This window comes from Nannospalax galili, unplaced genomic scaffold, assembly GCF_000622305.1.
Source record: "Nannospalax galili isolate Female #2095 unplaced genomic scaffold, S.galili_v1.0 scaffold1154, whole genome shotgun sequence".
Taxonomy (NCBI): Eukaryota; Metazoa; Chordata; class Mammalia; order Rodentia; family Spalacidae; genus Nannospalax; species Nannospalax galili.
The window spans coordinates 919,852-932,109 of record NW_008335437.1 but is presented as its reverse complement, the minus strand read 5'-3'; the positions used below and the strand labels follow the sequence as shown (position 1 = coordinate 932,109).

Sequence of the window (12,258 nt, the reverse complement as noted above, 5' to 3'; positions counted from 1 at the left end):
ATGCCTACTGTGTACTAAGCAGTGTAAGAGGCATCGATGATGTGGCCAGGAACTGAAAAGACAAGACTCTTGGCCTCATGGAGCCAACTGTTGAATATAAACATACCCGATCCCAGCCCGGGAACAGTCAGGGTAAAGTAGTAGAGAGCCTTTACCCCAGTTCGTTCATTCATTCATTTGTTCCTTCATTTATTTCATTGCCATTATGGTGCTGGATCTTGTTCTGTTCCCTACCCTAGCAATCCGGCTATGGACATGCCCTGGAGCATCTCAATATAGGAGAGCTGATAGAGGAAGAACACAAAACTTCAGCCTCAATAAGCATATAAGTAACAGAACATGAGGTAAAGATAGTGCTAGGAAGAAACAAAACAAAGGAACAGGTGGTAGAAAAACCTTAACTGACACATTTAGGAGAAGCCCTCCAAGGAAGAGGTGTTGGGCTCAGGCATGAGAAGCAGGTGAAGGTAATCAAGGCAAGACCCAGGGTGGGAAGCCAGACAGGCCCACAGACAGGCACCCTTAAGGTGGATGCATAGGCAAGTGACTGACACTAGGCTTAAGGATGTCCCATCCTGAGGACCCCTACCCCAAGCCCCTCAGCTCCACCCACCCCAGCAGCTTCTGTTATTCCAGAAGCATCCATCGAGCTGAGCACGCAGTAAGCAGTATTACCACATTTGGCACGGTGAGCAGTGGGGCATTAATATGAATTACAAGTGTGAGACTGCGCCATCATGCTGACTTCTGTTTAGTCATTAATTTGTTGAAGACTTAATGAAACACACCCGCAGGCTGATGGAGAATTTGCTCCTCACTCCCGGTGGCATCTGGAAATGGGGGATTTGCTGTATCTTTCCCATTTGCTATTTCTTCATCCTAATATTTGCCTCCTTAGATGAGTGTCAGCCTGGATTGCAGTTTGAGTGGGAATTGGATGTTGCATTCAGCCCTTGTACTTTGAGGCCTGGGGTGGGGGTAGTCTTCACAGAAACAAATAAATCAAGACCTCTTTAGCTCTGTTTCTTGGTCAAAGAGGAGGCTGGACCCTAGAAACAGCAATGTCTGCCGTAAGACAAAGCAGAGAGACCAGGTGGGTCTCGGGTCCAGGCTTAGAGACTCACAGGGTGCTGAGCTTGAGAGGCAAACCCAGATTCTTTTGAAGGCTTTGTAAGTTACCAAACACAATCAGGCATCAGTGTGAGGGACACCGTGGACCTGAAAGAGGAGGTACAAACTGTTCGGAGTTCCTGTGTTCCTAGATCTGAACAAATAGGACAGGTGGATAGAAAGTGGAAACTGCCATTATCTAAGACAAGGAAGCTCCTCAGCTTCCCCAGCGAGCCAGGCCTCCACTCAGCAATCCCCACACCAGTTGGAAATGCCCCCAGACATCGAAAGCCCCGCTGTCTAGATGGACGATTAAAGAACTCCGCTCAAGAATTCCTAGGATGCAGTGGATATTAAAAGGAAATATTCTATAGGCTGGATCAGCCAGATCAATATCCATTGAAGACACAGGCCGGCCTCCCACACTGCTTATTTACAATGGGGCGTGAGTCATGCTTGTAGTGACACTTGCAGCTCAGGAGGTACCACAAAAGGCTGTTTCTTCCTGGTGAGGGTGATTTACTGGGCTAGGCTGGAGTGCCACAGGATGGATGGAGCCTGTCATCCCTCACCTCCAGGACAGCACCCCCAACCCAGCCTGAACTGCCTGCCTCTAGCTTAGTGATAAAGAGAAGGGATGGATGAGGCAGGACCAGGGAGGCAGGTAATCTGAGATCCTGTACCCAGAACAGGCCGAGGTGATAACCTCCTTTATATCGTGCTCACTGCTGTCATCTGTTCTTTTCCAGGGTGCTCTATGGGAACAAGATCACTGAGATTCCCAAGGGACTGTTTGATGGACTGGTGTCCCTACAGCTGCTGTGAGTAGAAACCTTGTCATTTTTTGCATTCCCCCAGACTGTTTTCAGGCTCACTATAACCCCAAAATGTTGAGCCACGCTCTGGAGAGTTCTTTTGAGTGTGTGCATATCGTACTGATACCAGAGCCTTCTAAACTGTCCATCTCTTCCCATTCACAGCCTCATTTTTATGGCCAGAGGGGCAGGGAGTTGGCAGAGAAAGCCAGAGTCAGCATATGTAAGCCCAGATGTTATAATCCAGAACTCTAGCCCAGAATTAGGACTCAAAATTAAGAAAATATTTAGTCCTGGAAGTACCTTGTAAAGGTTTGCTAAGAATTTAGGGAAGTAAAACGTTCACAAGCCCAGTTGTAACAGGAAAGCTGCAATGGCTGGTGCTAGGCGTGTGACCTTGAGAAGGGTGGGGAGAAGCCATTAGAGAAGAACATGATCAGTCACCGGTGTGACTCTATCTGTACGGTATGGCTGAGGGGGAAGTGTTTATTTCATTTAAAGGAAGATTTGTTGCCTTAAGTTTTAAGCTATGGAATTATTTATTTGCATTTATTTCATTCTGGTCATTTGAGCTTAAGTATTTGAAGACAATAATTGAATGCTGACGTGGAGAAGGAAAGAAAGGAATTCATTTTATTTTATAAGATTTTATATGAGAGAAAATCATCTCTGGTTTGTAACTAGGTAGCTGGTACATCTACACTCCTGTGCTGTGGGTAGAGGACTGTATATGTTGATACAAGCACACACCTGTTCTGTGACTGTCACAATTCCTGTTGGTTAGGAACGGATCTTGCATATCCTGTGAGCATTGGAGAATGCCAACTCTCAGAGAGGTAAACGACTTGCCCTGTGTCACACAGCAAGATACATGTAGAAAGTAGAGAATCTACTTGATCATGTTTTTCTGATGGTTCCCAGTCCTTCAAAAAGCACATGATACATTTTTCACTGGTCTCTGAGTATAGATAGGTTTGCATGTTAACATGTCTTTCTTTTTAAAATCACCTCCAAGGCAGGCATAGTGGTCTACCCCTGTAATCCCAGTTCTCAGGAGGCCGAAGCAGAAGAATCATGAGTTTGAGCCTGGGCTACATGAGTCCTTGTCTCAAAAAGGAAGGAGGAAGGGAGGAGAGACAGAGAGAGAGAGAGTGAGGCAGAGGGAGAGAGAGAATCACCTCTAAGTATCAGGGATACTTAGATATCAGTAAGATATCAGTAAGAGGGCCTCCCTGTCTCCTTTGCACAGTTAGGAGGAACCACCTCTAAGCCAGGTAGTCCAGGCAGATCTCTGAATAGGCAGGACACACAGGACCAAAGACACAGAGAGGTAGGTGGGAAGCACGTATGTAGTTGGTGTCCAGAGAAGCTTCTAGAAAGAGAAAGCAAACTTTTTCTCTGGTCCTTCCTATCACATGTCTTTACTTCCTAACTCCCTGTGTCCCTGGACCGATTGTCCTGGGAGAACACAGTAACATGAACCATATTGGGATGAAATGCCCATCAAGTTTCCAGGCAGCAGATTCAACACCAACAGTCAGACTCATTTGACAAAGCTGAAAACCAGAGAGAGACACATCTCTGTCTTGTTCCCTGGATCTGCCTATCTCTTTCTCCCTGCTATCTTGGAAGGCAGCTCTGCTCACCACTATACCACCAACACAGACCCTCCCTGCTATCTTATTCTGCTTGGCTATAGTGGACAGATCTGTGCTCCAGGGTCCAAGCCTTGCATGGGTCTTTATGGCTGTTTTTTAGAATGGCATGCCAGGGCTCTGCAGGCATCTGGGTGCTTTACAGATGGTATTCTTTGCTCCTAGCAGAGAAACAGTACGTTATAACAGCCACCACAAGGCTGGTTAACTGAAGCTATAATTCCCAGGAGAAGAGTAACAATAGCATCTGCCTGGAAGTGGATTTGGAGGAGCTGCGCCCTGCTAGGCTGGGGGGAATGGACTTTTATGATCTGCATTGAAAGAATGTCCATATACACTAAGGAGAGATAGAGCAGGTGTCAGCATGCCTAGCATTGTGAATAGTGTGTATCAAGAGTCTAAAAAGGCATGTTTTTAAACAAAAGAAATGTGTCCCTGCTCTAAGCTGACAACAGTCAGGAGGTTACTAACCCCCACCCCCACCCCCACTGGAAAGGCCTCTCCAGGTGAAGAGCGTCACTTTGAGCAGATGGAATTAACTAGCTGAGGGGTAAAGACTGTTTCTCCCTGTGTGGAGACCAGGACTTGATACAATTCAGGCAGACTTGCTTTCCACAAAGAACCCTCAGGCAGGGCTGGAGTCACCATCACTGGTTCTGACCTGCTGTTGAGCATTTGGAAAACAGATCCCAATTAGATCTCATTTCGGATTCTGCGGGCTATAGATTGGATTTCTCCTTGTTTGGCTGGAGATGCTCTGATAAGGCAGCTCTAATTAGAATACCCTGGTTGGCTGGGTAATTTCCTCTCCTTTGACAAAGAGGCTTTCTGTAAGAGGTTTGTCTCTTTCCATCCCCCTCTATCTCTCTCAAGTGATTGGCCCATCCTCAAGTGGAAATGCCTCTTCAGGCCAGCTGGTCTTCAGGATCTTCTTTCTGGCACTTGTGTGACACTAACAGAGACTGTGTATGTATTGTGGTAGGTGTTCTGCCCTTCCTCCCCTTCCTTCCAAACACGCCCAGTTTAGGGTGCACCCAGCCAACCCCTCTTGGTGGTTCACTTAGGGTGCTCCCTTGGGGCAGCTGGCCAACACTAACAGTACAGTACCCTAGGCACTCTCGGAGGCTGCACCAAATGGGTCTACATAGGCAAGCTTCAGCAGTTCTGAGATGACCCTGCTCTGTCCTCTGAGGTCTCCTGAGGATTACCTCCTGAGCTTACCTTCCAATGTCTCCTTAGTCAGAGCGCCACGTACAGCTGCCCCTGGCCGGTACTGAGCCCCACCATGCCTTCTCTGAGAACTCTCCCTGTCTTTCATTTGCTGGTGGTTTCTGTGGTAACTCGTCACTGCACCATTGGAAACCGGAAAGCTCATTCTTACACTAAACCTCAGTCCTGACTTCTGGGAACGCAGAGAAGTCTGTTATGGTTGCCTTCAGATGTTTGTGAGTAGCTAGTAAGCCTCCGTGTAAATAATCCTAAATAGGTTCAGTTCCTGAAGCCATTAATTGAGTAAACACACATTCACTGTTTGTTCCAAGCAGCATTTGTTGTTGTTGGGGGATGCAAGATAGTCTGTCAAACTCCTTGTTAAAAATGGCCTGCTGGGAAGGGAAGGGAGTTGGATACCCATTTGGACAGTATGGGTGGTGATTTCTCCCACGTGGAGGCACCTTAGAAGCCAAGGTTAGAACAGAAGTTGTCGACTGTGTGTGCTCCCAACTGCTTTCTCTCCATCCCCTGGGCTCCAGGGACATCTGAAGAGATGGTCATCTGATCCTGTGTGGGCAGCCAGCCAGTGGGCATGCCCTAAGATCCTTCACTTTATAGCTCAGAGGCCCGTCATCCCCAAGGCAAGAAAAGCGGTCAGTGTGTCACTAGGGCTGTCATTTCCGTGTCTGATGGACAGCTGCAAGCTGTGCTGTCACAGCTTTCCTTGGGGAATGGAGGGCATTCATTTAACACTCACTGATTTCATGGCATGCCAGGGAAAGTCACTGGAGTCAGGGAGTCATCAGAGGTGGAGGCATTTAAACCTGCTCCAGGAGGTTTTAAACCAAACCAGACTGCCTTCAGCCTGGAATAAGTTAAGACAGCTCAGGCACCTGTTGTTCAGTTTTCTTGGAAGGCAGACTAAACCATTTTTGGCTCTTAGAGTTTGCCAAGCAACATGCCAATTACAGAGCAGTGAACAAAACTTCACTCCACATAGCTCACTTTCCCTCACCAGTTGTTTTGCACATGCTTTCTACTGCTGTGGCTAACCATGGCACCTAACATTGATTGAGTACTTAATATGCCCCAGGACCTGTGCTAGGCAGTGACATTTGCCACTCATTTAACCTTCTCAATGACATTGCCACAAGGGAAGTGTTGTCAAGACCCATTGTTCAGATGGGGAACTGAGGGTTAAGAAACTTGACCCTGGTTCCACATTTATAAGTGGACCTTGGACAGTTGGATTCTGGAGTCCATTCCTCTGACCACAGCACATCCTTCCAGAGACTTCTTCAGATCAGCCAGTCACACATTGTGACATGTAGGATAGGAATTCCTCTTAGTTCCTCAGTATTGATCTGGATGTTGCCCTGCTTCCTGGCCATGCCCCACCAATACACACCTGGAGCTCTATCAGGGGCAACCAAGGAGCTCTTTCTTGTTTCCAGAGACAAAGCTGGGTAGGATGACAAGAGCCCTCTCCTGCAGTAGAAACGGCCTAACTCAGAGGTGCATTATTTTATGTTATTTATTATTTTTTATTTTATGTGTATGAGTGCATTGCCTGCATGTATGAGTACACCCACTTTGTGCAATGCCTGCAGAGGTCAGAAGAGGGCATCAGATTCCTCTGGAACTGGAGTTACAGGCAGTTGTTACATGGGAATTGAACCCAAGTCTTCCACAAGAGCAGCTAGGACTCTTAACCATCGAACCATCTCTCTACCCTGTGGTGCATTCTTTTTTTTTGCGGGGGGCAGGGGGAGACAGGGTCTCCCTGTATCCCCAGCTGGCCTGGAACTCTCTATGTAGAACAGATCTGCCTGCCTCCACCTCCCAAGTCCTGGGAGTAAAGGTGTGCACCATCACGCCCAGCAGTATTCTTAAAGGAAAGAAATCTTTTCTCTCTTATGAACATGGCATTTCCTGAGGAAAGTCTTGGGAAGACCTAAATTCTGCAATGTTCCATGATTGGTCATGGAGTAAATGGTTTTCCCCTCTTAAAGGCCTGGTTAGTCACCAGATTACAATCAATTAGAGAAGTGACCACCCCAACAGCTGTTATAGACAGAGGAGGCTAAACAGAGCTTTCATAGGCAAGGTTACCTGCTCACCCCATAGCTAACTTTCCCTCTCTGAAATCTGCATCTCAGCTTTCCTCTGATGCTCTTAGGAAAACCTTGCCTGAACCCTGCTTTCAGGGCCCTCCTATGTCACTGGAGTGGATAGACAGGCTTGTTTCATAGACAGGCCACCGGATGGCAATGCTGTGTGCTCTGTTTCATTTCCATCTGAAATCACCATGACAACCCAAGGCCTGTGACAACTGTGCAGCTATTATCAGGAGAGAAGAAAAGAATTATCTCTGCCCTCTTGGGACTTGGAGGGCTCCTCCTGTGTCGTCTTGTGGGTTTAGTTTGAAGTAAATCAGAGCTCCCAGTCACAAGCACTGAGGAGAGTCTGGACAGGGCTGGAGTTCCTCAGTACTGTGACACTAGACATTAGTTGGGTCTTCCCCATATCTAGCTTCAGCTGATTGCTGAAGGTCAAAATAAGTTCCCCATATTTCATAGGGAGTGTGTGAAGTGAAGTGAAAAGAAAGCAGTTTTGTTACACTTAGTAGATAAAGAAATTTAGAACAGCAGAGGGTTAATTCTAGAGAAATGAAAATAAATAAATTAACAGGGCCAGCATATTAATGAGAGAGGGATGCCTAGAGACCCTGTAGCTTAGTCCAAATTCCAATTTGGTCTCCCCTAATTGGTCTCCTCACTAATACTTTATGCCTGTGTGTAATGGCAAATACCTCCAGAGAGACGCAGAATACTTTTAGTAGCAAAGAACCATTAGAACACTTTCTTTTAAAATTATTCTACCCTGCAAGAGCCAAAGAGAAAGCCTTACTAGATGCTGGTGGCACTATTTTTGTCCTCCCATGTATCCACTGCCTCTATGTGTTTGTGAAACAGACAGTGACCTTACGGCCTGGGCTTGGGGAAAGGCCACAAAGCTCCACTTCATTTATGGCAGGAGCTGGGCTCATGCCTGTCTGGCCCGGGATCTTTCCTGGAAGAGTTTCACCTCTTCTTCTGGAAAGCCCGTTGCACTCTCTCTTGGCACTAATTTTCTGAAAAGACCCTGTTCTCTCCAGAGTCTGGAATCTGATCTTGTCATCTTCAGCAAACACTCTATAAAGAGGAGGAGTGACATAGCCACCGCTTGCCACAGGCCTTCGGGCAGGTGTGGAGAATATACATACCACCCAGAAAGATAGCTCTGGGTCACTGAGTGAACATGTGGCTGGCTGGAGTTGCCAAGGTGATTTTAATACAATTTATCATTAAACCTGACTCCAGATGTTTATGTTTTCTAAACCCTGAAGCAAAGGCCAGTGAGGCTGGGAAATGAGCAAGGGCAGTGACAGTGGGGCCTCAGTGGCTGTTAGCGACTGTGCCCTTTTTATAGATCTCAGTGGGCTCACCTTCCTCCTGTAGCCCACCTCCCCACACTACTTGGATCCTGTACAAATGAGGCTGCAAGCTGTTTCTTTGTGGTGAGAACACTCAAGCCTTTTCTGACTAGGCCAGTCATTCCCATAGCAAGGCAAAGTCATGAGAACCTTTTCTATCCAGACTCAGGGTATTTCCTTCCCCTCTAAGTCTCCTATCCTGCTTTTCCTGGAGGCAGCTGCTCCTGGAAAGGATTATCTCCCAGCAGTATCATTATGTTGGGTAGTCAAAGGGCTGAGTGCTAATACCTCTTGACACGAAACATATGTGGAAGTCGAAAGTGCTCGGAGAAGAGGGGGTGGCAAGCGTGTCTTGGAGCTAACATGTACAAATATGTACACCGACTATCTGGTGCTCTGCTTTCTTCTCTTTTCTCCAGCGGGAGCCTGGCTCTTCTTGTTCTGTGCTATTGCAAAGTCACCACTAAGTTTGATGGGGAAGGCTGCCTCCACCTCCTCCTAGTCTTAGGTGACTTCCACAGTCCCCTAGTAAGGAGGATGAGCATCAAGGTAACAGAATGATTGGACTAACCTACACTTACAGCTCATGGAATGCTGCTCAGTTATGTAAGATCTTTGAATCTCAGAGCATCATCTGGCAGGTGGATGTAGCACTTACTAGGTTGGGCTGTGGAGGTTTGTAAGGTGTTAGTACATACGGCCATTCAAGTGCTGTCTGTATTGCCTGCCAAGCTGCTGTTCATGTGGCCCAGTCATTCTCTAGATATTCATGTGATTTCTGAGGTTCATTTTGGGAGCAGCTGGCCCCAAAGAGAGTTGGCTCTGATCTGGAAACATATCTGTACACAGTTTAGAGGTCAGCATTTTCAGTTGGGAAACCAAGCAGCCTCTGGAATGAGACACGCTGGAACATTCCAGCATGTATAAAGGATGCTCTTGTCTCCTGGCCTGCCCAGAGTGCATCAAGCTTCAAGGGAAGGCGAACAAATACCTGTGTATACACACCATCTCCCTAACTGTCAGTTATCTCTTAATGTTAAACCCTTGCCTCATGCAACTGTAAAATAAACTGCCACCTGTGTCAGATACAGTATGGTCAACATTCCTAAGGGTCAGCTGGATTTCTGATGCGTCTCTACTCCGAAGAGGCAAGCAGGGCCTTCCAGACCCAACCAGACCTTTGACCACCCGAAAAATACCCCATACATGTCAAGGCTAGCAAAACCAGTCATGCCCCAGAGACAGGGAACACAGAAAAGAGAAAAGTGTATATAGACTTCAGGTAGTGGATGAGAGATGAGCTTTGAAATCACACAGGCTAGGGTTTTACTTACTGCTAGGTGACCTTGACAAAGTCTGTCACCACTCTGACCCTCAGTTTCTTCATCAGAGCAAATGAAGGTAATCACAGTGCTCTCATGAGGGTTAAGCAAATTAGGCTCAGCACAGGGGCATGTGGGTATGGCTTTCACAGATAATTGAGCTTTATTTTCATTGTTTTTGAGTAACATTTACCTCAGTTCTCCTCAAAGGGAGATGAACCTATCAGATCAAACAGGGTAGAGCCTCTATGCCAAAGATGGAGAATCAATCTGTCTAGTTCACGAGGGAGGCCTGTGTCCAGGATCTAATTGCTAAACTCAATTTTAAATACAGGTTGAGCATCCCTAATCCAAAAGCCAAAATTCTCCAAAATCTGAACCTTTTTGGTCACCCACATGTCACCACAAGTGGATAATATCACATTGGATCTCACATGATAGGTCAGAGTCAGGAGTGTATAGAAACTATTACATAAAATGACCTTCATGTTCTGTGTAGATGAAACATACATGAATTTTATGTTTAGACTTGGGTCTCCTCCCTAAGATCTATTGTTATACATATGCAAATATCCTAGAACCTGAACTTCCAAACACTTCTGGTCCCCAGCATTTCAGATAAGGGATATTGAGCCTTTAATATTATTTGCTCCGTCCTATGTATGGTGTTTTCCAATCCCCTCATCTCTTGCCCATGGACCAGATAGCTCAGAGTGCCTTTCATGGAAGCCAGACTGAGCTGAATAGCTGCCAGTCTTCTTCTCAAAAGAGAAAGGGCAGAGACAGGCTGCTAGATCTTGCTGATGCCCGGGCTCAGCAAGGCCATCCTTAGCATTTAATTCTCCATAAGCAGCTTAATTTTATCTTTCCCGACACCTCCTCGTTGTGACCGAGGGAGCCAAGCAGGCTGGCAGAGGATGAGTGTCCAGGAAACTGCCCTTTTCTGTCTTCTTTTGTTCTCTGCTTCATGAACTCTACGCCTTGAGCTCTTTTTTCCTTAGTCGTTCTGCCATCCTGGGATGTTTTGATGCCTTACCTCTTTGAAATAACATCTCATGCTGAGAGATCTGGGAGCAATCATGAACAGAGATGCACCTGCCTTAAGCAAAGGAAACTGAGCTGGACCTGGTGTGTCAGGAGTATTGCCAACATAGTATTCAGCCCAGACATACTTTCAAGGTAGATCAGAGTTGCTTCTTCTCTGTCCCAGAGCTGTCTTGCTTCTCTGATGTCAAACACTCCCCAGAACCAGGTACTGCTCTTGGGCTTATGAATCTGGACCATGGTGCCAAGTCTAAATGCCTTTTCACGCAAAGAAGGTACAATGAACTAGCAAAGAGTACACAGGTACAGAGTAGGGAGGAGTGAGGACTGCGGCAGAGAGCGATGTTCTGTCTGTAGGTACAACGATGGCATGATTGTTGCCAGAACTTTTGAATTTGTTTCCCATAAAAATGTGTGTGTGAGTGCACATGTTGCATAAAATGTCCAACTTTTGAAACATAGGGAAGATGTCTACATAGACACGCGTATGGTATATTGTGAAATGGTAAAGGAAGAGGGGATCCTCGAACCATCTCTCTGTTGGTCTCTTTGTTGAGTAGTTCAACATTTCTGTCAAAATCATGTATTCAGAGACCTTGAATATCAAGACTGAGAGCAAATAGTTTACCAATTAATTTTTTTAATTAAAACAAAAACATGTGTGTGTGTGTGTGTGTGTGTGTGTGTGTGTGTGTGTGTGTGATCTGTTTCTGACTTGGTTGCTTGCCTGTTACTCTGCTCACAGCATCCTCCTTCAAATGCTCCTGACCTAGAATGACCTTGGCTACAATTAATACACAAATCACAGGAAATTGTTGGGGGAAATTCTGCAGAGGGGATGTGCAGATGGGCGGAGTAGATAAGACCTTCATAAAGAAGCAGCTGAGCCCTCTAGGGACCTGGTTATCATCATGCCTCCCAGCATGCTCCCCAGAAACTCTGGTGACCTTGAACAAGCCCTCAGAATGTCAGCTTCAGTCTCCTTGCCTATATCTGTGAGGTGGCTCTGCCCATCTGCCCAGGTTACGGTGAGAATAACAGGAGATCAGGAAAGCACTTGGAAAAACAGAGTATTCTAGCAATGTGAGCTTTTTCTCCACTCTGAGGCAGGAGGATATCTGTGTGGCCCCTAGGGACCCTGCCCATTATTAGCCAGATTACAGGCAGTTCTTCTTGCCCTTGTCACCGCCACAGCTGCCTGCCTGCTCCTGGAGTATAAAGGGGACTCTGCCAGGGAGGTAGGCCTGCAGCACAGGAGAGGAGGCCTGGACACCCAGGGGCAGCCCCGCCACCCCCAGCTTCAGTCCCCATGGACTGTGGTATGGAGAGACTCCTGAGGAAAGCCAGTCTGTTCTGAATCTCATGGGACATGCACTGGGAGGAGAGGGAAGGAGGCCTCCGAGTCCACCTTGAAAATGATTTTTAAAAATTGAGCACCTAGCCGGGTGTGGTGGCGTACGCCTTTGATCCCAGCACTCGGGAGGCCAGAGGCAGGTGGATCTCTGTGAGTTTAAGGCCAGCCTGGTCTACACAGTGAGTTCCAGGACAGCTGGGGCTACAGGGAGACCCTGTCTCAAAAAGCCCCCCCCCCAAAAAAAAGTCAGCACCTTCACTCTATTACTTCC

General features: G+C 46.9%; 1 protein-coding gene across 1 annotated transcript in view; it reads left to right on the top strand.

Annotated features, from left to right (window-relative positions):
• Slit3 (slit guidance ligand 3) overlaps positions 1-12,258 on the top strand; it is a gene marked incomplete in the record, with an annotated part of 641,662 nt that overhangs the window by 509,438 nt on the left and 119,966 nt on the right. Inside the window, 1 exon segment of the mRNA XM_008830158.3 lies at positions 1,860-1,931. Coding sequence (XP_008828380.1) covers positions 1,860-1,931 — 72 coding nt within the window.